General features: G+C 37.5%; 1 protein-coding gene across 1 annotated transcript in view; it reads right to left on the minus strand.

The window, feature by feature from the left end:
* LOC139727898 (R-spondin-2-like) overlaps nucleotides 1-6,608 on the minus strand; it is a 33,257-nt gene extending 26,649 nt beyond the window's left edge. Inside the window, exon 1 of the mRNA XM_071638872.1 lies at nucleotides 6,527-6,608. Coding sequence (XP_071494973.1) covers nucleotides 6,527-6,608 — 82 coding nt within the window. The remainder of the gene's footprint in view (nucleotides 1-6,526) is intronic.
* Between the last annotated feature and the right edge of the window lie 20,428 nt (nucleotides 6,609-27,036).

Consider the following 27,036-nt stretch of genomic DNA (forward strand, 5'->3'; position numbering starts at 1 on the left):
GGCTTTGATTATATCCTCGAGTGTTTCCGACTGTTCCGAAGTTGCCATCGGGTATAGATAATTCTTACTAACGCCCTGAATGATGTGTATTACTTGAATGATTTAAACTCTGTTGCTACCGTGGGCGACATGTGTGTACAGAATGTCAATGGCATTTTGCAGTGGTGGGTTTGAAAGCGTTGAACAACAACAACAACAACAACAACAAAAACAAAGCAAAAACATGGGGGTGGATCTAACCTTGTTTCACGGAGAGAGACTGTTAGGAAGTGACGTAAATTCGTCCCTGCTCAAAGTGTCGCAATTCGACATTATTCGTTCTGGTCATGTGACTGCGCCGGACTAACTGGCTCACCTTTGTGCGCATTCGTAACTTTTCTACAGATTTTCAACACATCCTCCTGACTTTGCTGACAGAGAGATGCATGATCCTGCAAATGACTACAAATCAGTCAAATAAGTCACAGATGATTGTTTTGTTGCCATTGTTGTTTCTAAGATTGAATCTGTGACGTCACAGTCACGTAAGAGATTTGACCAATGTGTGATTCAGTCGACGGCCACAGGGTCGATTGAACCAAGGAGTTATTAACAGTCAAATTGACGCTTTGTCGCTATTGGTCGCCTTTACTCTGACTGGCGTATACTTTGTAATTTTTTTTTCTCTTGATTTAAAACGTTCTCTGTTGCATAATTCTTGTTTTTGAAGAGTTTTATTGCAAAATTAGCCTAGCGCCCTTTTTTAAACAGTTCCAAGTAAGTCCATCATCAATGAGAGCAATAATTTATTTTTCACCTTTCCAATAATATCTCACTTGTGACGTAACAAGTATTGTTCTAGAAATTATGATTGATAATATTCTGTATTTTCTCTTATTATTTTCTTTGTTTTTAGCAGCTTTCATCACAAATATCTCAACTTAACAGAATGGAGTTAGCTCGTTTTGCGACAAAAATCTTCTTACACTGAGGCAGTCGTAGCAGCAGCACGAGTAAAGAACGAAATTCGGTGAATGACTGGGTTTTTGTCTTGTTCTGTTCTCCTCTGTTCTGCCCCCTCGTCATGATGTGTTTGTGGGTTGGGATCCTTACGACCGATTTGAATTCAGACGTAACTACATGAGCGAATTTCACACCTCGCCGTTCTTATCCCAAAAGATAAAAACTGGTGGAAGGGTGGTCAGAGTCAAAAGGCCGCTCCATAAAGGTCTCCTTTTTGCCAAAAGAAGAAAGGAGAAAAGAAATCTTGCATCTCTTAACGCCGTTGATAATAGACTGGTATGTTACCTTGTAGTTGTACATTCCATGCCTACTTAAACAGTCAAACCAGAGTAATCTGCCGCCACGCAATAATGGCACGTGTCATTCAACCTGTTAATTGAGATTATAGCCATATGTCGTAGAGTGTCACTCCACACTGTCAAGTTATTTACCTCCTGATGCGCTAAATTTGGTGTCACTGAAAAATCAGTAGAACACATGAGTAAAAGTTTGAGGAAATCGGACAATCCATGCAAGAGTTATGAATTTTTATAATTTTGCTGTTGGAACTGCCGGATGAAGAGACTACTAGAGGTTATGACGTATGTAAGGACAACAGTATAAAAGGGAATTCCATTAAAAGAAATCATTTTTCATGAAAATTACACATTCCATCAAGTTGATACTGACATATGTTAAGGGTAGCAATTATTCCGCCTGCTTTCTGAAAGCGGTTAGTCAAGTGCTTTTTCATTATGCTAGAAAAATAAATTTTTGTGGAATTCCCTTTATATTTTCTTTGTTTTATTGTCCTCACATACGTCATAACCTCTGGTTGTCTCCTTATTCTGCAATTCCAACGCCAAAACTGTAAAAGTTAATAACTTTTTCATCGATTGTCCGAATTTCCTCAAACTTTCACTGATGTGTTCTACTAATGTTGCTGCTTTCACTAATTCCACATTGCTCTTTGGGTTTGGGTTCCCTTTAATAATGAAGCATAGTCTCATAGAATTCTTTCAGTGGTTTACAATATACAAGCATGTTTTTCAGTGGACCTCTCAGTTCTTTTTTTCCCCTCTCATCATAACTTTGTACATTTGTCGGTCTGCATGTATATTTTCTATTCCCTATGTTATGCTTTGTTCAAAAAGAAAAATAGATGACTTGAATTGAATTGAATCATCTGCAAATTTAGGAAGCAATGTGATGAGAATGTAATGCAAAACCGTAATCTGATATTTATGTTTACGCTCGTTTTTTTTATTTATTTACGTAGCCTAATACTGAAAATATTAAATCGGTAGATTTCTTCCAACTGCCTTTTTCTTTTTGTTGTACACTAAAGAGTTACCACGCTCTTTACAGTCGTTAACAAAATGCATCTTTAAAGTTCATAGCCAAAATGGGGGAATAACATTTGTGCTTCCCATTTCCCCCTTCTGTAGAATCCTCGCGTGGCATTCGGGTGTGGCAAACTCGCGATGACTAACAAATCAATGGACTCAAGATTGCCAGTGTTTTTGTTTGTTTGTTTGTTTTTTGGGTTTTTTTCTTGTTCGACAACATTTGTTTGCAATTAATAGTATTCTGTGAAGTTTCTTTATTGCGCGTTCTCGTTCAGTGTTTATTGGGATTTGGAAATCTCGAAGGGAACGCGTTAAACACAACAAGAGTCAGATGATATGTAATCCATTACTGTAGAAGGAGTGAAGAAAAGGGGTAAAATTTCATCTGAAGTTTAAAAGATAAAGAAACTCTTCTCTTTTCCTTCTCACCGGAAGTGTTCTTTGTAGAAGTTAATATGAGTATATGTGGTTGGCTTACCATGCTTCGCTTATTCATCAACATTCTGTCTGACACATTTCAGAAGTGGAAGGAAGAGGTGTATCCATTTTCTGCGGCAATGGGTGTTTTTCGTTTAGAGGGCCTGTTTTGTATATCCTCTCTGAACCTCCTGAACAGTATACATAGATATATTCATATATCTACTTTCTTTACCTCCCTATATGTTCAGAGTCCCGGGGGTTATTGCTTCGAACGAAAGGGAGAAGCGTTGTGTTGATATCATCCCTCTGAATTCCTTTCTAAGTTATTAATTTTCTATCCGTTTGTGAAACCAGCAATGTAAGATCATACAAATGATAAATAATATATATATATATACATATATATATATATATATATGTATATATATATATATGTAGATCTATTTATATATATATATATATATATATATACACTCGATATAATAATACATAGTATAATGTAATATAACATAATATATGTAAGATCATATCATATCATATGATATGATAATGATATGATATAATACAAGACAATGTGATATGATATAATTTGATATAATACAATATACACTGCAGTTTAATATAATATATACTCGTATGTACGGACAGAAATATGTACATTTTTCCAATAGATGGAATCAGACAATAAAGAAGAGAAAGAAAGGATAGGTAACATCTAGATGTAACAGACGTGAAGGTTGTATAAGTTTCGAACTAGGCCTATATCTTACTAGATGGGTTGGTCGAATAGCATTCAGGTAGTTGAGATCAATTTGTCAGGCCTTTCTGACAGCGTGAAAGTAAGTGAGGAAGTCTATTAGCCTCCCCGCGATCACCCCTTAGTGCTGAGGAGCAATCGTCGCTAATTGATTATCGTGAGCGTATACGAGTATATGTGTCGTCTGTTTATTAAAAGGCATACCGCTCTTTATAGAGCTGGAGATCCGCTCGGGGCAGAGGGACAGACGACTTCGTACTTTCTTTCAACTGAAACGCTGTGTTCGTTGATACCAATATACAGTATTTGCTTTTAATCTCCCTTAAAGTCTTCCACATGAATAGTCCACAAACATTCCTCAACATACACTATACTACAAACACACACACACACACACTCTCTCTCTTTCTCTCTCACGTATACACACACACATACACACACACACACACACACACACACACACACACACACATACAGATCGAAATTTAGCAGAAGCAGTTCGATTTGTGAACAGAAGGATGGTACTTTTAAAAAAAAACCTGAAACACGTGGATTGCGTTTACAAGATCAATAACTGTAGCGGAGAGGCATGATTAGGACATTGAGGAAAGCACAGGTAGGAGATTCGTGTGTGGAGACCCAAGTTTAAATTTATGACATCAAAAGGGCACCGCTATCTTTACAAGGACTTGGTCTTCTATTAGAGTAGAATCATATCAAAACACCGCTTCATTCCGTTCGGCGGATCATTATGACAAACCTTGTACTATCCAGACATAACATTAATCAAATAACAGAGTTCGAATTCATTGTCTCGATCCACGTGGACTTGTTTCTTTGTAATAGCCGGTGACCCTGAATTTTACCGTTTTTAAAGTGCGTTTCAGTCCCATGCTCAAGGTGACTCTATAAGATAATCAGTAAATCCAAATAAAGGACTGGTTGCGCGCTCATTAACCTTTGACATGAAGTAATGAAACTTTCAATCCTAGAACGTCTTCGTGAGGCAGTTATGCTGGTCCCAAAGATGCAGTATTAACCCTTTGAGCGCCAGAGACTTTGGTCAGTGTGTACAACTCTATACTATGGGGTTTTTTTTGTGTGTGTGTGTGTGTGTCAATCGGCTCTCGAAGAACATACAGGGTTAAAGGTAACGATGTCATCACTTGACATCTCTCTAATTAAAGTTATTGTTCTAATCAAAGGTATTGTTTACCAAGGGAGCAGTGATTTAAAGAATGTTCAAGTTATCACATTTTGATGCACATGTGTAGGTCAGTTGTATCACAAAACATCTTACCATATAAACAATTCGCAATAAAGCCTAAAATATAAGGAGATATCACTATTTTTCTCCTTAAACCATAACATATAGACGGTTTATATTGTAGAAACAATTCTATAATAGCTATTGTTCACATTTGGTATATTTCACAACCCTTAACATTGATTATACTGATTAACATTTTTTTTTACATTGGTTGTTTCTATCCCGAACTCACATTTTAGAACTATTTTGAAGCATTAAAATTGGGTTTTTGTTTCATCTGCAAATGGTAAATAATGCCTTTAAAATTGTAATGGCATACAACATATACCAGAAAATTGCAGTATTGGTTGATGATCTAGCAACTATTTCATCAACCTCTTCTGTCTTCCCATCCTATCCCCTAGTCGTCATAATATCATGACTATTGTTGTTACTACATATGAGTCAATATAGGGATGCAATCGCTTGTGTTTTATTTCACTAAAAGCAAGGAATGAGGCGTTGAAAGTCGTCACCTCCTCTAATTTGCATATTTCATTGTGAAGAACATCGCTGTGTGGTGAAAGCATATAAACTCCCAAATTCTCTATCATCTTTCATATTTTATATTCTTTACAAATTAAGTTTCTCTTATTCTGTCTGGTTGAATCAACGAATTAAACTTGAATTCTGAGTGGAATAGCTTCGTTTCTTAATGGTCATAGCAGGATATCATACACACACAGAATATACCAATGTGTCAACGACCTGCACGAAAATAGCCTCATACACATGTGCACTCCACACGCACTCGATGGCTTGATCCACGATTTCGCGCACCTTAACAAAAGGCCATAATTTCACGCACTCTCGGTATTTGACGTGGGTATGCGCGGTGGCCAACAATGTCCTGTCTTTAGTTTGAAAGCAGAATTTTGAGTCAAACAACCATTACTTGATTGAGTGAGTGGTATGTCGAAGAGCGCTTAACAACCCGTCTTTGTTGATGTATCTATGCCCTTACGGAATTAGGCAAGTTTTCCTTACATGCGAGGAATGAATGAAACCTCAAGGGTAGGCAAGATATTGTTATTCCAGGGAGAACACACATTACATGCTTGATGGAGAACAATGTGTAATAAAAAAAGGCAGCTGATTAGCCTAAAGTCTCAACATTTATAGAACTACAAAATGTTAAGGAAAACCCTTTGTGATGGTAGGTAGTAAGGGGTCCCAAAAGCAAGTTGTTATTACTTTTGTTTCTAGCAGTTATATTCTTGAGAAGTACAGGCATTTTGAATGTACCTCAAAGTATAGAGAATAGTGTATGTTTACAAGTAAGCACCGATTCATGTACGAGATGTTTTCCCATCAAATAATTTTTGTTGTGTTCTCACGACTGTGTTAGTAGGGAGAGTTGAATTAAGAGAGAGAGAAAAAAAATATTCGTATTTTTTATGAGATAGATTATACAAAAGTGAGTACATTATATCAATTACTCAATGTTAACCGAACAACAAAAGAAAAGATTGAAAGACGTAACAACACAATAGAAATAACAATATCATTACAGCAATACATTGCCCAGGACAGGGCGTATAAATGAATATAATGCAGCCCAGGGCACGGCACATGAAATTATGTAATATTCTAGGTCCTATGTAAAGGTATATCCGGGTAATTTAACACATGAAGGACACAGTCAGGTACAAGAAAGATGAAGGGAGAAGGACGGAATGGAGTAACATGGTAACCATAGCAACGTCTTACCTTTGCCTCTATGCCTCCCTTCGAGTGATGCGATAAGTCCCAATAGTAACGTGACAGCGAAGATGAAGCCTTCGGGTAACATTTTGCTTGGATAACTGTATCCTTTTCACGGCGGGGAGCACGGAAGGAGATAAAAATCATACAAAGGCAGGCTGGTCCCTGTTTGTGTAGTAGTTTTTTACCGTTCTCTTTTTTTCTTTGTTTCATTCGCTTCCCAAGAGTTGGAGTAAACATTGACGTGGAACACTTCTAAGACTTCCCTAACCCGCTGCCTGGCGTCCTGATAACACCCGCCAGGTTTCTGAGATCAGCTTGGCTCATCATTTGGAAGGTGAACTGCGGGATACTCAACGTACGGGAAGATACAGTCAATGCCCTCAATGGTTTAAAACTCTGGAGTCATCGCTCTATAACGACGTTACTCTCCCCCCTACACATTCACAAAGCGATCTTCTCCTGGCGAAAACGTGTCTGGAGAGTCAAACCCATTGAAGAATGGGGGATCAGTGAAGTTTAACTTGAACAGGGCGTAAATCACTCTATATTTAGCGTATACAGGTCCGCAAGAACACATTTGTGGGGAAAACGTGCGATTGCAGATGTGTTCGGCTGGCTATGTTTCTAACATCCAAAACGGTCAGGCATGTTACAAACTTGACCGACAAAGAGGTGTGATAAAATACCCTCCTCTGAAGAAAAGAAGGAGAAATCAATAAATTAAACAAAAATAACAAAGTCACCTCGCAAACAAACGCTCAATTGTTGCCCTGATGCCATTGAGTGCACATTAAACACGCCTCGCGTTTTCTCCTTTACGTTTCACCGACTGGCTGACGTCGTTCGGCTGGTCGGGTTTCGGAATATCTGTTTCACGGAAACTTTATTCTCCAAAGGCGGCAAACTCGGTGCTGGGACTGGAGTTGAGATAGCGTCATCCATCAACTTCGATTGAATCCATACACTTGAGAGGACACGAAACACTCAGTCCACGCCTGCCAAGAGCCTTTATACCCTCATGGTAAATGAAGGAAGGACAAAAAGGGAAAAAAAAAGAACATGGGAAAATTGAAAGGAAATAATTACAGATGATAGTAAGCCACGAAATCGGTGACTTTAAGATGAAGGGAGGATAAAAAGAGAGAGAACGTGAAATGAGGTAGAAGAATGGCCCTATCAGCTCCTCTGAAGGCTCGTTTGGCTGTTTTTGTTTAAACTGGAGTCCGGATGAGGAGTGAAATTTACCATGGGTACACCAGCTACCACTACAAGCCAAGAACCTGAACTTTGATCACTTGCTTCTTCTTCTTCTTCTTCTTCTTCTTGCAGACAGATCAGTGACGTGGTACATCCATCGGGATATTTTCGGGCACAATTTTCAGTACTTGAGACCCAGTGCGTCACATTGCAGTAAAACCAGCTGTCGATTCATGTATCGGCGGTGGGGAGAGCCAACTTCCCTCGAAAAAAAATACCAAATGAAATGTTGTCTCCAGAGAGATATGTCCGTCGAAACTCCTTTCCCTGCCAAGTTACTGATTGCTAAATCTTTCTATCTCCCTCTCCACATGACAGACGTGAGCATGGTGAGTAAATCCTTGCAGCGATAGCATGGCAGGGTGCATGTTCGGACATTGTAATCTCGGCAGCCTGCGTCCCCAGTCTTTCTCTTTCCGTCTCTCGCCCTCTATCCCACCTAATGAGAGCAAAGTTTCGGGTTTGTTGTCGTCTGCTGCCTAAAAGTCGCAGCCGGCGGCGTGCGCAAGCGCGTGAATGATGTCAAAGCAAAAGAGAACACGCAGCCTGTAAATAACCCCTCGACCCCGCCCACTTCAGTGAAGGCACAAGTGCGCACGCATCTTACACGACTTCTAAATTAGCAAACGACACGCGATGAGAGGGAAAATAACGACAAAAATCCAAACATGCTTAGTTCTTTAAACCCCGAGCACCTAGTTGGTCCTTAATGAAAGGTACGGAGTGTAGTTATGTATAACTGACTGATTCCTTTCAATTAGCAAGTGCATTGCTGATGAGTTAACGTTACCATTACTAGCAGACGCGCTCACATAGAAGAAAGGCAGACATTTTCCTTAGAGCAAGAGGTCGAAGCAAAAAAAAAAATGTCATGTATGATACATTGGCCCTAAAGGGTTATGAGACATTGTGTTATTAAGTTTCGATGCATCCTCAACCGGTTCTCTGAGGACCATTCCGCGCGTCGTGAGGCTGCCGAGACTGTCAACGGGCGCTGACTGAGCGGCGATGAGTTAAGTCGCCCGCGGGCATTGCGCTTCCATACAGGGTGATAGGAGAAGGGGGAGGGGGTAAATGATTAGCAGAGAACTTTCACACACTTGAGAAGAACTCGTTTGGAAACGTGTCATTCGCTCGATGATACTGAAAGATGTTTTTAGAAGACTAAACTCAAACTGGAATAACGTTCCTCTCAAACGCGCTTCTCCATGCATAACTTAGTATTACGGCCACTCGTTTTCCGGAAGTACTTTCCCCAAGCGATATCTATTTTGCTGTTGTTGTTTTATTTCGTGTGCACGTTTGTAATCTGAATGGTTTGATCTTTAAAACATGAGTGCGAAAGTGGAGCGCTGATTGCTACTGTATTCGCTTGTACAAATGTATGTAAGGATAATGAGTCTTTGATGGACAGACCAAACAGTTCCTGACCCAGTCTATATATTTATGGGTCTCATTTTTATATCTTAACACTTTAGATATCCTGCAATAAACTTTACACTTTAAAATGTTTTCAGGAACGCAATGACAAACGTGTTCTTTAGGAGGTATGAAGACCTTTAAACAAAGGTGGGTGTTTTAGTCTGTGTGTTTTCGGTCCCCCTTAAAAAGAGAGAGGGAGGGGGGAGTATCGTAGCTCATACCAATCGGGCTGCTACTGTATCTGAAGTCTATTTTGTCTGAAGCCCTCCCGTTCCCCATCCTAAACTACCCCTATCCCCATCCCCCTTACCCCTCCTCTTCCTCTATCTTCCAAAGATGTGTGACTCAAGTGATGCAAGTCGTTGGCATCAACTCCCATCAAGACTTATCCACATTAAGAGTGTCACAAGAGTCGCTGGAAAGTTAGGACTCTGCCAAGAATTGGACTCTTATGTAAAGACAAACTCCTAACCTCCTCCTACCCCCCCCCTTCTCTCCCTCTCTCCTTCACTCCCTCTTGTTCTATCATCCCACCTCTCTTCTTTTCTTTCATATCCTTCTATCTGTATGATTATCATGTTTCTATTCATCTTGCTATCTATTACTCTCTCTTTTATGCGAATACAGTGACAGCATATGGAATTTATAAGGCGCCAAATCCATGTCATGATTACATGTTCGTGCATGGCTCAACTTATGTAAGACTTGAATTACATGCACAAAAGAAAAGGACAAAGTGAAACAATATAGTACATTGAATAAAGATAATGGTAATCATACTGTAGGCCAAGTTAAACAAATACTTCTTGAGGTAAATTATTAATTAAATAATACCTCAGCTGTATTGATGTTCTTAATCGACTGGAGGAGTGATTTCCATAAAGATGACCCAAAGTGAGCAAAGATTTGATTTCCTCCCCACTTTTATATTTTTATCACTTATGTCTCTATTAATATCTTTTAATCTATATATTAAGAAATCTTCTGTGAATTCATTCACGCTTCTCTCTCTCTCTCTCTCTCTCCCTCTCTCTCTCTCTCTCTCTCCCTCTCTCTCTCTCTCTCTCTCAATCTCTCTATCTATCTCGTACTTGTCTCTCCATCTGTCTATCAAACTACCTCCATATTGCCTGTGGTTTGAAGAGATCCCTTCACTAGTTTCAGGGTCTCGCTCCATATACTCTAAATTTTGGTTGCTGCGATTAACGTGTAAGCCTTCTATAAGTACATGGTAATACCTTTGTAATACCAGGAATACCTTCAAAGTTAGCAAGTTTCATGCATCTCCGCAACGTACACTCCCTCCCCTACATTTACTAGCGTAGTCATTGGAAGAACCACATTTAGATGAACACAATCAATCAATTATCTTACATTGGTTTCTTCTTCATGTTTCCCTTCGTCTTCTTCTTCTCTCCTGAAATTACCTCTTGGGATGTCCTTTCCGATTTCTGCGAGATTATCTCGTAATTGCTCGGCTATATCACCAATCGAGTTTCAGTCTCTTCAGACAGTTATGAGGGTGCTCAAAAGATTATGTTGCCAGTATCATAATCTTCGTCAGGCTCTATATGAGTAGAAGAGTAATTCCCTTTTGTGAACCTCCCCTCCCCCCCCCCCCCCGCCTCGTCGCTTTCCACCTCGCTCAACCCTTTCTAAATGTCTCATCAAAGCTCATCGGAACTTGTTGTTGGTTGTTGCAAAGAGCAGGTGTCAAACTTATACTTCTCCTTATAGGCTCGGCGAGGAAATTAACCTTTTGCAATGGCTTGGCGGTAGACATGAAGAAACCATACTTTTTGTTTCTCTTTCATGAATTTACTTTGATTCTGTATTTTTTCTTGTCAAGATTGTAAAGGCATCTGTCATGTAACGGAATGAACACGGATGTTATCAACGGTGCTAAAACTACAGATAATTCCTAAAACCTCATTGCGCCTACAGGACAACTACGGTTTAGTAGTTGATTGATAAAGTTTTTACCTCCGTAGTGCTACCCTCTGGTCAACCGCTTTTTTCCCCTTCCTCCCTACTCCCTTTCCCGTCCACCCTTCATCAACCTTCCGGTGATTTTTATTCATTATTACTATTGGTTCATGTAAGGAATGTTGAATGTTATCTATATTCATACTAAGTTTGTTTAATTCCAAGAGTTTCAAAATTGCACCATGATAGAAATGGCAAGACTTCGTGTATAGGTGCATGTTAAAATTTCCCTCATGATAGAATCTCAGCTTGAATGCTCGATGAAAGTCTTTAAAGAACAAAAAAAAAAAGAAGAAAATTTCTGCCCGTCGAGAGTCGAATGAAACGCAAACAGTCGTTCCTAAGCCTCCTCTAGTCCTCTTTCTCCGCCCAACAAAAGCCCGATTCTACACACCGGTTACCAATGACAAGCTCAACAATGATCTGCATTCTCTCACTAAAACCGCTTCTATTGCGGATGAGTCCACTCAAAGAGCGATATCCCAAGTCATGAAATAAATCCCCGTATAAGCGCCATGTGTAAATTGCCCGCCTTCTTCAACCTCATTCCCCTTTTTTCCTTTACATCTGTCCCGTCTTCTTGTGCGACAAAAGCAGTGTTTTGTGGGAGGTTCTGACAAAAAAGAAAAGAAAAAAAGGTCGGCCATTCTCTTCAGCTAAACTGTATAAACGCTTGTATCTTGCAATCCCAGGAAAAAGGAGATAAAATTTAACGTAATGATGGCAATTGTAAAGGGCTAAGAACTGATACCGTGTTTTTTCAACGTCATTATACGGTTTACTCCCGGGGAAAAAGAAAATCCGCAACTTAAGTAGTGTCTGCCCAGAAAAGAGAAAGGGAAACCGATTCCAATAGGTTCTTTGAAGATTTTAGCTTAATTGAAGCCAGGCTTATTTGTCAACTTAGAAAAAGACACCGCGTCATCCGAGAAGAAACTGCCTTATTTGTGTATCAGTGTAGTAATTTAACGGAGGCTAGCCCCACTTAAATGGTTTCCCGGTTAGGGAGATGCGATGGAATAGTCTATATATACTATAAATACGTCTTGAGGGGCTGATGTATGCTTCAAAACTTTATAAAGCAAAAAGAAGACTTTTCATTTCAGATGAATCCACTCCTCTCGAAACACAATGTTCACAATCCTCATGACAATTGGCGTCATTTAACCATCTACTATTCAAAGATAGAACTAAAACGAGAATAATAATTGCTTAACTCCTAAACGAGGTTTCTGCATCTGCATGGATAACTAATTCCTAATCCCAATGGACACGCAGAGTCTAGACTCAAGATTTATTTTTACTTCATCAAAATAGGCATGTCTTCACGTATACTGACATTACTGTGTGTATATCTTATGAGTATCTGTTAACTATGGTATTATTTTAGTTGCAACAAATTAAATGATGCATGGATATGATTATGTAGTAGACTGATAAACGAATCACAGCTGTATGATGAATGACAGAAAATGAATGAAGATGAATGAATAAAAGAATAAATACATAATCAAGCAAGTGAGTAAATAAGTGAATAGATGACTCAATAAATCTATGAATAACTAAATAACTGAATTCATATGTGAATAGAATATGAATAAATGAGTGAACGCATGAATTAATAGTCGGGTAAATGATTGATAGACTAAAGAAAAATTGTCATGTTTTCACATTTTAATTTCTTCAAGTTTAACATTCTTTTTTCCCCAAGTCTCTAGCAGAAAATGCCGGTAGGCTTAATTACGAATGTTTCCAAATTTACGGAAAAGTTTCTACTGAGGAACTAGTAACAAGATATGGTCCAACCATTGTTAGTACCGCACTTTTTACTTATCGTTAATTAATATGACTTTGTCAAATGTATACTTTGTATTTATACGAACTGCCTTCTGTGTTTTAAAGGGGATGGCTAGTAACCGATCAGTGGGAATCAGTGGGAATGCTGAGGGATGATTGTTCCAATCTTTGTGGGATTCATTTAAGAGTACTTTATATATCTACTGTTGTGTGAAAATTATTTGCTTCAGAACGGTCTCATATTCAAGTAATGTGCAGATTAATGCCCCGTCACTGACCAGGGACGCTTACCTGGAAGCATTAAACTGCACATTACTTGAATATGAGACCATTCTGAAGCAAATAATTTTCACACAAGAATAGATATATAGTGTACTCTTAAATGAATCCCACAAGGATTAGAACAATCATCCCTCAGCATTCCCACTGATTCCCACTGATCAGTTACTAGCCATCCCCTTTAATAGATGGAAATAAGATGCGATTGAATTTAATTGAAAATTGAATTAATTTGTTAGAATCCAGTAAGCGTACATCAGTTCTTCATAGTGAATATTCGGCAAGTTTTATTTTTGTTTTTGGGTTTTGGGTCTTTTTTTTTTTTTGGTCAGAAATTCTTTGTTTTATCAAAAGGTGTGCATACAACTTGAATATTATCAGTAAAATTATCTATCATGTTCTGTCAATATGAATATAAACACAAAGTCCACATCCAAATATGAAACACACAACAAATGAATGTACTCACACGTATCTTAACCGTTTTTGACAATTTGAGTAATAGATTGCAAGAACATCAAACATAACAAATCTCAAATTAGGAGAGAAGACATGATAAACCAGTATTCACTTAAGTGGTAATCTTCTTTCTTGTTCACTTTCCTATATGATTTCAAATAAATTATCGTAGGACGTCGTCAAGTTATATTTGATGATTGATTTTTATAAGGTTTATTATTTCAAATCACATATCCACACATCTATTTATTGACTGTCTGTAACACGTGCTCCTTTTACTTGCCGACTTTTTTTTTTCGTTTACAAGTCTATCCATCTACATTGTGTTACCTACCCAGTCGCCTTAGTCGCCCGTGCCTTAATCTAGCTGGCCAAAAACAGTCATAAAAATTCGACACAATACCCCCTTTAAAACAGAAAACCTGTGACTTAATTTGATTAGCAACTAGGTGAACCCTAAAAAGCTTATGAAAAGTCATCAAACTGTGACCTATTGAGGACACACAAATACCTGAGTAATAAAACTGGATGACTCACATGATTCAAAGTAGAAATACAGAGGGGAAGAGAGAGAGAGGGAGAGAGAGAGAGAGAGAGAGAGAGGAGAGGAGAGAAAGGGAAAGAGGAAGAGGAGAGATGGTTTGTGTGAGCGTATGTGTGTGGGTGTGTGTGTGGGTGTGTGTACGTTTGCGTGTTTAAGAAGAGAAAACATGGAGACTTTAAAGGCTTCTATGAAGAGTTGATAATTGTGTTCAGAGTTGTGTGTATGTGTGTGTGTGCCTCCTTATTTATATGCATTTATTACATGAGTGTGTGAGGGTGTGTGTGTGAGTGTGTTGGAGATCGAGGCAAAAAAGGAAGGGAGGGGGAGGGAGGGGAGAAAGGGAGAGAGAGCGAGAGAAATAGTAAAGAGAGAGCAAATAATAATTTGACCGCTGTGAGGGCGTTTGCAGTTGTTTTAAAAATGTGCAGATGCATCGCCTACTTTCTACAAAAATTGTTGTGGTATTGAATAGAAATGAGCGTTTTATGGAAGCTTATAATATAGATGAGTCATGCAGCTTTACATACCTATCGTGACACTTGTACTGACGGGTCATTGTGCAACACAACAGAACAAGCAAGATGGTTCACCTAATAATGCCTGTACCAGACCAGTGGTAGCCTTCACCTCCGAAAAAAAAAATGGAAAGATTTCATTTGTTTTTCTCACATACCCGGACATCTTTTTATCATACAGACAATTAATTCCCACTATCCCAATTTCAAATATCGTAATGAATAGTTTGTGCAAATTTCTAGAGGTCTTGAGGACGCCCAAAATATAGCGTTGAACCTCAGCCTTGCACATCTTGCACTATTTTACAGAATACCGCTTTATCGTTTTGTTGTTGCTGTTGTTTTGTTGTTGTTGTTGTGTTGTTGTTGTTGTTGTTGTTGTTGTTGTTGTTGTTTCGTAGTACACATTCCCTCCTATCTAGTTCAATTCAATTCAATTCATTTATTTTCATTCTTCTTTTCCCAACAAAACATAACACATAATAAATATGGAATTACATCATAAACATAAACATTCGACTTTGAAAAAGATAAATGATGCAGATAAACAAAAGAATGCATGCTGGCAAAAAAAAAAAGTACAAAGTTATGCTTCAGTTGAGAAAAAAAAAAAGAATTGAGAGGTCCACCAGTGACTCAGAGCGAGAAGAATAACTTTTGCAGGTTTAAAAGAAATCATTCTTCAAAGCTAATAAATCTCATAGAAACTCGTCTGTTATCAAAAACGCCACTAAGAATGGAAACTAGCCACCCTCAGTGGGCAAGCATAAAATTGTCAGCATTAACAACCTCCACCCCCTCCCCCTCCCCCAGCACACACACACGCCGCTGCCCAACGAAATGAAGTCAATGTAACAATACAGTTTTGCCAATTCACTTACACCTTTTGCGCTCCGCAGAGTCTGCGCATAGCCGATAGCTGGCGCCCTCAATACTCTAAGTTATACCATGAAGTGCCATGAGTTATAGTGGATGAGCTCGAGCCCCTTCACTTTATAAAGAATAATCCGCACAAGCATGTTTGATTACTAATTAGATGTGGTTGATGACGGGAGAAAATTAACCGTATCATTTTGTAAACAATAAGGAAGATGCCATACGTATGTTTTATTTTAAGAAAAAAAAAGAATATCTCAAAGATTTACGAGTTGTATCAGCTATATTGTTCACCTACATAAATATACATGTGAATAAAGAAAATGCAGCAACATTTTAATAGAACGCATCAATGGAAGTTTGAGGAAAATTGGAGGATCCGTTCAAAAGTTGTGAATTTTTCAAGTTTCAGAACGATATAAAGTATGAAGAAAATTGAACATATTTCCACTTTTCTCGCATAATAAAAGAGCACTTGACTTGCCTCTCCCAGAAGACTGGGGCAATAATTTCCCTTAACACATGTCAGTGACAAGTCGAGGGAATGTGTACTTTTAAAAAAATGTGAAATTAACATTTCCCTTATATCGTTTTACACAATGTGACATCATAGGCTGTGGTTGTCTTCTCATCCAGCAGTGGCTGAGCAGAAACTCTAAAAATGTATAACTTTTGAACGAATTGTCTGTTTTACCTCAAACTTTCGGCGATGTGTTCTACTAATATTGCTGCATTCACTCAATCCACATGTATATGAAGGTGAACTTGTCATTTAATTTCAAATGCTTTGAAACCGTTCTGTCCACAACGAAAAATGAACTATTACAATTCCCCCTAAAAATGAGTAGATCATAAACAGACTCAACATTTAATTACTTGTGGTTTTAAAGACGACTTTAACAATTACAAAGTGCAACATCGAACAAATCACAAATCACCTTGTTCCGAAATATTCATAATTAAGTAATTGAAATATTATTTTTCGTGAAGAATATGATCTACACCACAACATATGGTTCAACGTTTTCATGTCCGTTGTCGGTATCTTTCATGGGTGCGTGACCTCCTGCAAGGTTTTTGGATTCTTTTGTCTAACACGGCTGATCTGCCAGCTTAATCCCGTGTTGGGATTTTAATACCCATAATCACTGCATGATTTGTGCGTGTGTGTGTGGGGGGGGGGGTGGGGGGGGGATTGGAATGTTTTGAATAGAAAAACAATAACAACAACAGTACAGAGGAAGAAAGTACAGTTTTTGTTTGACGGCTTATCAGGGATGGCATGTCTGCATTCCCTTGCACTCTTCTTCTTTGGCAATTGCATTCCATTGGGTCATGGGGCTTGCGAATGTACATGTAATTAAAAGCATGCACGCGACAGAAAGTTTCGCCAATGCAGAGCGCGGTGCCACGCCCTTTCAACGATCCGCATGGGGGTGTCAGAATGCATTAACCCATGTTTTAACGGAGGGTATGAACTTGCGGAAAATTCCCCCAAGTAATTTGCCTATTGAAAGACCATGTGAACGTCAAATAATGGGATTAGTGTGTCTTCTCTCGTAAGAACTCCTCCATCACCTTTTCACACGTGGTTTCTATTGGCAACAGCTATTCAAAAACGGTTGAGTCATGGGAAGATGGAATGCACTTTGTTCGCAAACCTCGTAAGATCATGCTCTATGTATTAAGGTGAAAGCGATTGTATTTAGGAATTGAGTAACAACAGCTTGCTTTTGTTGAAAGACAGAGTGCCTAAGTTATCAACTGATTGATAATTACAGTTGAGTCACACCTTTCAACAAAATAAGTGACATCATCCTATCTTTGGACATGAGTGTTATGTCCCCTCCATAAAACAATCGACACATGCGGTTAATATCTCTGTAATATCTATGAAGGTACAAACATCCCCCTAAAGAAAAAAAATTTAACCAGATATATTCGCTAGTCGATCTTATTCCTATTATGATTGTGCGGAATATTTCAGATATAACATTACATTAGAAATAGACGCAACACCACATTAGTAAGAGTGACGTAAGGAATACTTACGCACATTTGAATATTGCCAGAAAAAGAAAGTCTATGTGAATAAAATGAGAGAGGGGAGGGGTATAGGTTTGAAACAGACAGAGTTAAATTCAAATGTTAGATTAGAGACAAGTTATAAAGGAAAGAAGAGAACAACGATTCAAACATTCGGATATATACTTACAATCCTCTCATCCATATAAAAACGTCCAGTTTTAAAGTGAAATCAACAAAAATCACCATAGATTAACACGCATAGATAAATTGCGTTGACAGAGTAATAACAACACAACGTCTACGGAAGGAGGGGCCGTACTTTGCAGATTATCAGCCAAGAAGATATATCAGCAGAATTATATCTTAGCTTTGCCTTTAATTATTTTGATTATGTGTAAACCAAATGTATATGCTACTACAATGTCACCATATCTACTACACATTCGGAAATTTTGTGCTTGGGACAATTGGACCTAACTCGGTTTCGCACAGTTGTTCCACAGTCTTGCTTTACATCAGATTTCAGTGAAAGTATTTTTTTTTTTTTGGGGGGGGGGGTGGCGGTTCCTTCTGAGACCTTGCCTTGTTTCAAAAACTTCAATTAAAATATCATACCCTTCAAACCGATGAGTATGTTTATGACAGTATATTGAGGGAACTTAACGTGTGGAGGAAATAGGCAAATACAATGAAGGCCAAATGTGATAACTATATACTTCATAGAATGAGTTATCAATCCATCTTTCTTCATTCCCTGCTTGAAAGTATCTCATTTAGATTTATAATGTACTCAATCATTGCATGATCATCATGCGTGTATCAATCTCCTCTTGTGAACAATTACTGTTTGAAATCATACAGTCACAACTATTAATACATGATTATTTCATTGTGACCCCTATATAGGCAAACGTGGATGAATTTATCTTAGTGCTGACCACATTGTTATGGTAACTGCTTCCTGGAATTATTTTAAGTGCTTCAAGTCTGTCTGTGTGTGTATGTGTGTATGATTATGACCTGTATGTATAAAACTTTTAATTCATATACATATGTAAATGTGTGTGAGGTTGTGCGTTGTGTTGTAGCGGACACAAACGTGTTGTATGCAAGTGTAAATTGGTTGTATGTACTTCATCTGACATTTCCGTCCCCAAGCTGATAACAGCAGATGGGCATCCTTCTGTTCCTCGTTAGGCAACGTTTGGCTGAAGATGAGTTTGTTGATGTAAAGCGAAAGCGATGACGCGATAACGAAACCACGACGTCGACGAAAGATCATTTCATACACACTGCTGTCAGAACAAATCTCCGCATTTCATCGTCAGACGAGAGCAGAAGTCGTCTCCTCGCCAAGCCATTAACTCTATCGACGTCGTTCTGGGAATCATGGGAGATTAAGTCATCAGGGCGATCACCGCTACCCATCACCACTTCCTGGTGGGATGGTGGCAATTACTCACTCCAGTAAAATTTGGTCTTGAATATCGATGGTATTGATGCAGGCCGTAGTTGATAATGATATGATTGACCGCATATGCAGCGCGCGTTACGCACGAACACCAGCCGCACGTTCGCGATCTTGGCCAGCCATCGCGATATCCCAAGACAAAATGACGCCTTATTACGTCCCGTGTTCGATGGAACATCAGGCGTCACGGTGATAACAATTGAAAGGATCCGGCCGGGCCAAATCGCATCCGGATGCACGCTCGCGAAGAAGTCCATGCGTCACCGAAATAGAGGCATCACTCACCACCTTCTGTCGATCAACGTATTACATCCATCAGTCACCGTTAAGGGTCCTTCGGGACTGGTAATGTCTAGAAGAGTGGGGATGGTGGAGAAGGGGTGGGGGTGCGTAGTTGGAGGGAGGGTGGCTGTCACGGTCATCACATAATGATCGAATCAAGCCTCTCGTAGATTGATTTAGGTGTTGTTGGGCTTTTTAGCAAATGTCCTATGTGCAATGTCAAATTGAAGGTATAAAATGCATGTTTGTACATGATAATACATGGCATTTGGTTACATTTTCTGGTTCAATATCCCGCCCACTTACGTCAATATTTATCTCCAGGAATGCCAGATATTATCATTACTACGTTTTCATATCATAGAAAATTAATAATTGTCATAAGATATGAAAATTGATATGTACACCAAAAGTAAAGGCCTACAGTGTTATGTTTACAACACCATTCTTTCCGGGTTTTGTTGTTGCTGTTGTTGTTGTTGCTGCTGTTGTTGTTGTTGTTGTGTTTTCATGATGATGTTCATCTTCCTTGTGCGTTGTGACATTTGAAAATTCAAGTTTTTGAGTCAATAACAGGAGTACTTTATTTCACGCTTTCATTACGAAAAGAAGCTGTTCCAGATCAGTGTGACTTAAAGAAAAAGATTCAAATCTCTGTTGAGTCCATTGAGCTACAAACACGCCCCTATTTCGGTTAGAAGAAACAAAAACTGGAGTTCCGTGGATAACGTAAAACTAGTACGTGAACGTGACTTTTATAGAAGGAAACTGAGGAAAACAGATTTGGAATCTGACGGGAAAAGTGGGTGATGTTCGCTGTTCCAAAGGTTAGTTAATCTGAAAACGAACTACGGTTTGTAATTCCGAACACTGCCGAATGTTCATCGATCCGAAACAGACGAATTCCATTTACCTCCATGTTCGTTAACCCAAAAATGCATTGAATAGGGTTCGTTAATGCGAACATCTGTAGCGTTATTTCGAAGGTTAATTATCCTGAATGTTCGTAATTTCTGGAAATGAATAAGGTTGGTTATTCCGAAAGTTTGTTACCGGTACTCTCCGTACTTCCGAAGAAATATTATTCCGAAATTGAAATACGGCTCGTTAATCCGAAATTGAAAAAAAAAAGTGCGCACTACCGAATAAGATGGTACCTATAAATAAATCTGGGTCCCGTGATGACTTCGTTTCTGATTATATACACACGATAAATCAGTTATCAGCACAGACTGTGCTTACCCTATATAATTCTAAACAAAACGCGAACGAAAAAAAAAAGTAACCAGATTTAACAAGAAAGACTCAAAGACGACAACAAAGATTCAAAGACAAACATTTGTACGCATAACACTGCGAAAAAATTCAGGGAGAATCTGCAGTATAAGAGTAATTTTCACCATTAGTCAATATCTCGGTAGTGGTATATATTGTGAAAAAATACATCTGCACATTAACTTAAGAATGTATGCAGCGATGAATAATGATTAAAACAAAAGAATACAGTGTATAGTGAAAGGAAGCCAGTTGGAGTATCTGCGATTAAGCTTGGTTTTCTGAAATATTCATACAATATTTGTATTATCCACTGTGTGTATGTGTGTACGTGTGTTTGTATAGGAGTTTGTGTGTGTCTGCGTGTGTGGTGTGGTGTGTGTGTGTGTATGTGCAATTGGAATTACTTGTTGGATGCTGATTCCGAAGGGGGAAATGTGCTTTCCTCTGTAATTCAACCCAAGACGGTGGAAATTCATCGCTTAAGTTCTCTTGCGTTTATTACCCTCTTTATCTCTCTCTCTCTCTCTCTTTTAAAATGCGATATCTATCCAGCGTTTGATTATTCGATTTCTGTCACAAGACCGACTCTTAAGAAAATTCTCCTTACTTCAACTGGAGTTACTACGTGGAAAGGCTATTCAACATCGTCGTTGGCAGTAACTGATTCCAGACATGTGAAAGATGGCATCTAACCAACCGTTAAAATGATAGTGCTGATAGCTAAGTACACCACGATGACAGTCATAAAGAGCTTTTGTTGTTAATGGTAATAATAATACATTAATGTAATGTAAAAATTGTCTGATAAAACTGAACAAACGAAATGAAATGAATCAAATTGCAAACATTGCGAAAAAAACATTATGTTCTCCATTATAAACTCAAGTATTATCTTGTTTGATTATCTTGTTCTTGAATTTTCTTCATTTCCCTCAAATTTGAGCAAATTCTCTTCACTGATAGTAAGTATTAAGCTAGATGCTAAATCATTGCGTGTCTATTTCGATATATCATGTTAGCGTAAGCATCACGTTTTTTATGTTTGATTTTTTTTCTATTAAAAAAAATCAGATGGATTTCTAAATATACCATGACTTCCTTTTCGTAATCCTAATAGACTTCTAGAAAGTGTGATTGAAAGTCATTCACTGAAGACAGTGATTAATGTCTACCCATGCAATCAGGGGCGCTAAAATCCCGTAGACCTTGTACAGACAAGTCAAGACCCATAAGAGATTGAGATAAGATATAATCATAAACACGATAAAGGACCTAACTAAAAAAAAATACACAAATATCTGGTTTGAAAAGAGCGTTGGTGTCCATTTGCAAGATTGGTGAAGGCAAATGTAAACTTTGGCATGAACACGTTTGTTTTTATATTAACAGTATGACAGTAGTCCACACTACAACTACTACTACTACCATACTTTATACGAACACTTTAGTATCAACTGTGATAATAATGATGATAACGATATTGGTAAAAATGATGATCATCACCATCATCATAGAAATTGTATTGTTAATGACATTTGCTTGATGGCGACTATATGGTTTGTATGCAAATTTAACTCGACTGTAATTCTCGTTTATGAATGAATTGTACACGACATCATACTTTAAGCCCCAGTGGCGTGGGAAACATAGTAGTCTCATTGAATTCGCTTCCCACCAGGGACATTTTTGAAAATCACAAATAGCGCCCGTCGGCCACGTGTCCGCGAATATAATGTGCGTCGGAGCGCACTTTTATTGGTAACGGTCGACTCTAGTCGAGATTCTTCGGCTGTGTATATTTACGTTGAGATCAGTGATAAAGCTGTACACAATAATCGTTACGGGGATTTTCGAATATTAAACTCGATTCTCGGATACTTGATTCTTGAATTCCTTTGCATTCTTCGGGGTCTTTCAATGTATGGCTTGTGATTTTTCCCACATGTATATTCACAACGTGACAAAACATTTTCCTATGGTATCATGTCAGCAATTCAAACAAATAAAGGGAGTGTTAAAATGTCGAATTTTAGACTTCAGTTGTCTGAAACGTCCATACTAGATTTCGCTCATTCTCTTTGTGCATATATGTATAGTATAAGTGTGTATTTGTGTGTGTCTCTGTGTGTGATGGGTAGTACTTGGTAGATGGCTCCGAAAACAAGCAAACACTTGCTTTCATTTTCATTTTAATCCGTTTTCTATAAAGTGTTTAGTTTCTTGGAGATTTTCCTCACAAGACCGACTAAGGTTAGAAGGTATTTTTATCATGCAACATTGACAATGACAATGACAATGAACTGGCGTTCTATGCAACTATAGCTTTCTTGTGTTTCTATCTTGTTCCACTTAGGCCCTAATGATCTGACTTTTCTCAGAAGGTGGTAATTTTCTGTTTTAAAAAAAGCATTGGTAACATCTAATCTGAGAACTGAGAAATTTGTGAAATTCAGAATCAGTATGTGAAGAGTTTGTTTGCAAAAACCGATAAGTCCATATTTGCCAAATGGAGATATTTGCGATTAAAGGTCAAGAAAAACAATGAGAATAATAAGAAAATTTTCGCTTCTTTTGACCATAACTTCAAAACTGTACCTTCATATGTAGTGACCACTATATCATTTATAAGGTATTATTTTGTTCTTTATGATAGAGATCACATTTCAAAATCTTCAAAAATGGACTTATCGGTTTTTGCAAACAAACTCTTCATGTGTAATATAGAGAAGGAATTTGTGAAAAATTATTGCTTTTATATTAAAGCCTTCTTTTGTAAAATAAACGTATACCGATATTCAGTTTTGGATTAACCATCAACACACACACACACACACACACACACACACACACACACACACACATATATATATATATATATATATATATATATATATGTATATATACATATATATATATATATCGACATAAACGTTTGCAATATGAAATGTAATATAAGGCAACGCTTGGGTGTAATAAAGCATTAAAGGGATTTTTAAGGCAAGAAATGTTCTATCCTTTGGCTTTTGTAAAGCTATATTCATTTCATTTATTTCATTCATTTCATTCATTTCATTTTATTTCATTTCCGACGAAAGTATACAATATGACATTTGTATATAAACAAAGTAAAATACAATGTGACTTTAGATATAATGATTGAATCATACCATATATTAGATATAATGATTCTAGCTAAATTATTACCAATAGTTTTTACTCTTAAGAATTTAATACCTGTGTTGTCTTTTTTTTTTTCTTTTTTGGTGAAATAATGAAATAAAACATTAGTCTTTATACAGGGCCCGATGTTTGTGGTGCCCGGTGGCCATAACCACTATATACAATGTGATGTCGGGTCGTCAGATTTTTTTTTTTTAATGGCCCGATCAGACAGCCAAAATTCGAGATGAATCTTTTATTTAGTTCTATTTCTTGCCACTACATTTCTTCTTTTTTGAGTCACCAAAATATCAAATTCAAATATTTTAGCGGCTCAAACTGGCCAACAGAGAAAAAAAAAATAATGTAGAACCCTGCTTTATATCTGTTATCACATTCCATTTCAAGATGTATTTGTTGGAGGTGGACCGGAGGGGACCATTTCTTTTTATATTATGTGGTGGCAAGATAGTTCTCTATCATGTTTTTCCATACCATAAATGAGTAAAAGTAAGGAGTGATGCTTGGTTGGAGAGCATGTTTAATACAACTTACTGTAATGATAAACTATGTGAGGTAACGAACTTATATACCCTGACAAACACCGAGCGGCCGTGATTTTACGATTACTTGATGTGGCAGAATTATTCTTTGCTACTATCGATAGTGTGGTCTTCCCCTTGTAAACATATATACAACTATATATATAATGCCCAATAATGCTACATCAAATGACAGCACTTTTATCTCTCCATCATTGAAAATAAAAAAAAAACACATCATCAGTCCATTGTTACGACTGAGATTTGCGACTAGATATGTTTGTGTTCATTTTTTTTTTTTGCAGGTAGATTCATTTCCCCCTGGGATTTATTTTTCTGCTGCTGATGTCACCATTCTTGTTTTTGTTGTTTCTTTTGTGCCATGTTATCGATGGACGGTGTTATTCATTTTTGTCATATTTTCGCAAAAATTACTACCCCTGCCACTATTCTATGGAATTCTCTGGCGCAAAGTTAAATGCATTTAATTTTCTTAACCATTTTCTAAGCGTATGAAATACTGAGTATTTTACGCAACTATCGCTTCATTTTCCCTTATTCACCCTTTCCCTCCAACAAGCTACTGTCGTGTGTTGCAAATATTTCTTTTCAATCCTACCTTTGCCTTGGTACGTAAATGACGCTTGATAATAGCTTTATTGAATGTATTAATGGCCTTCGGTTGATCGTTTCTGTAATATTTTGACTACTAAAAAAAACAACTAACAAAACCAAAAGGCACACGAGATAGTTTTAATTGATTTTAGACTTTGAGATTTCCTCCTTCTTCAAAGTCGCGTAACATAATATGGAGAATTCAATAACATCTCAAAAGAAGTACTGTATCTCTTTTGCTGGGGTCGTTGCATATTCCGTAGCCTTTTCTAGCCGTTTACCTGGAAAAGTCCCTCTTTGAAAAATAAAGAATAGATAAATAAAAATACAGCAAATACGCTATTAAACGACATTTATAAGCGACAGTTCAATTTTCAGATCTATCAGTAGTCTTTCTCAAGTGTTTTGCAATCGGAGAGAGATTACAAGCTCGAGGTGGTCATCTACTCTCTAGGACTTCTTGGAGGACTGGTGGTGGGCCAAAAATTCCCCGAGATTGATATCTGTCTGTTCGCCATATATTTAAGACACCACTCCCTTCTTGGACTCGGTGACTTTTCTGTTGAGGGAGCGTATTCAACTGGATCTCCTCAAATTGTTCCATGATTTTTCGCTTCTTATCATTAAAATTCGACTTTAAAGGTATTTTCTTTCATAGATTTTTTTTATCATCTTCCTATGTTAACTTTCATATGCACTTTAAATCTGCCTAGATGCTATAATTGTGTTTCATGATAATCAAAAAAGATTAACCTATTTTTATATCAAACGCAAACAGAAGAATCCCATATTCTTTGCTCAATTTCCACTAATTATTCATTTTCATATCAGATAGTTTGCAGAAATAGTTTCGAATGTCAGAGCCTATAATAGTCATTTTTCTATCAATATGAAACGGGGAAAAATGCACCAAATAAACTTACAGTATTTAATACAGTACGTATATAAAGTTGTATATAGTATATCCTGCTGATTATGCTGCTAACTGAAATTTCAGAGAAACAAGACATCATTTTTACCTGCGGCAGCAGCTCATCTTTTTTTCCTTTGCTTTTTTATTTTCTTATACATATTGAAATGACTTGCTCTGAAGACAATTTCTTAGTACTTAGTATACTGTAATAAGTGAAATATAAAAGGTAGAAATTGGAAAATGGGTCGCTGTTTTCTGGCAATGACGACCAAGCAAAAAAAAAAAAGAACATTTTTACATCATATATATTTAACATATCCGATACATAATTATACTAGTAAATGAAGTGTCTCTAGCATTTCCCAATTCGAGAAAATATGGATGTGATCCAATATGTATCCATGTAGGCCTATCTACTGTCTTTAAGCAGATCATGTTGTAGTTAGCATTTCCTCAACGCGAGGCCATATTTTGCTTTACAAAATATTTTCTAATTATCATCAGTATCACAAGATTATTCGGGATTGATTTCATTTCTCAGTGACAAAAATCGTTTTAATCGTTTTCAAGATAAGCCGTGCTCACATGTATGACCATCATTTAGTTATTCCGGTCCTTCATTCAGTACGCTTGAAAAAACTTTATATCCTCGAATGTGAGAACGTTAAGCCGTTCCTCCTTTGAAAGAACTTTAATTCCATTAACATTGGTTTAATATTGACAACATGAATCGTTGGTATTATCGAACAATTAATCTCACAATTTATGTGTACAATATATATTTGTTCATATACTAGTGTATTAACATTGTACTATACATAAATATTGTTAATGTATATAATGTTATATCGTATATATTATATATTATACTATATATTACATATTATGTATTATATATTATATGTCGTATGAATATATGTGTATATGTGACCCTGCATCCCAAAACCAACAAAAAGTCGCCAGACATGGATTTCTAGCTATGAGCAGATACAGAAAGAGCAGATTTCAAGCTTTAGTATGATGTATAACCCATCTAAATATCGGAAGAAAGTACACACTCTGGAATAGTGTGAACTGAGAAAAGAGCCTC

This window comes from Diadema antillarum, unplaced genomic scaffold, assembly GCF_040938485.1.
Source record: "Diadema antillarum isolate AM-2024a unplaced genomic scaffold, OU_Dant_1.0 scf00000018, whole genome shotgun sequence".
Lineage (NCBI taxonomy): Eukaryota > Metazoa > Echinodermata > Echinoidea > Diadematoida > Diadematidae > Diadema > Diadema antillarum.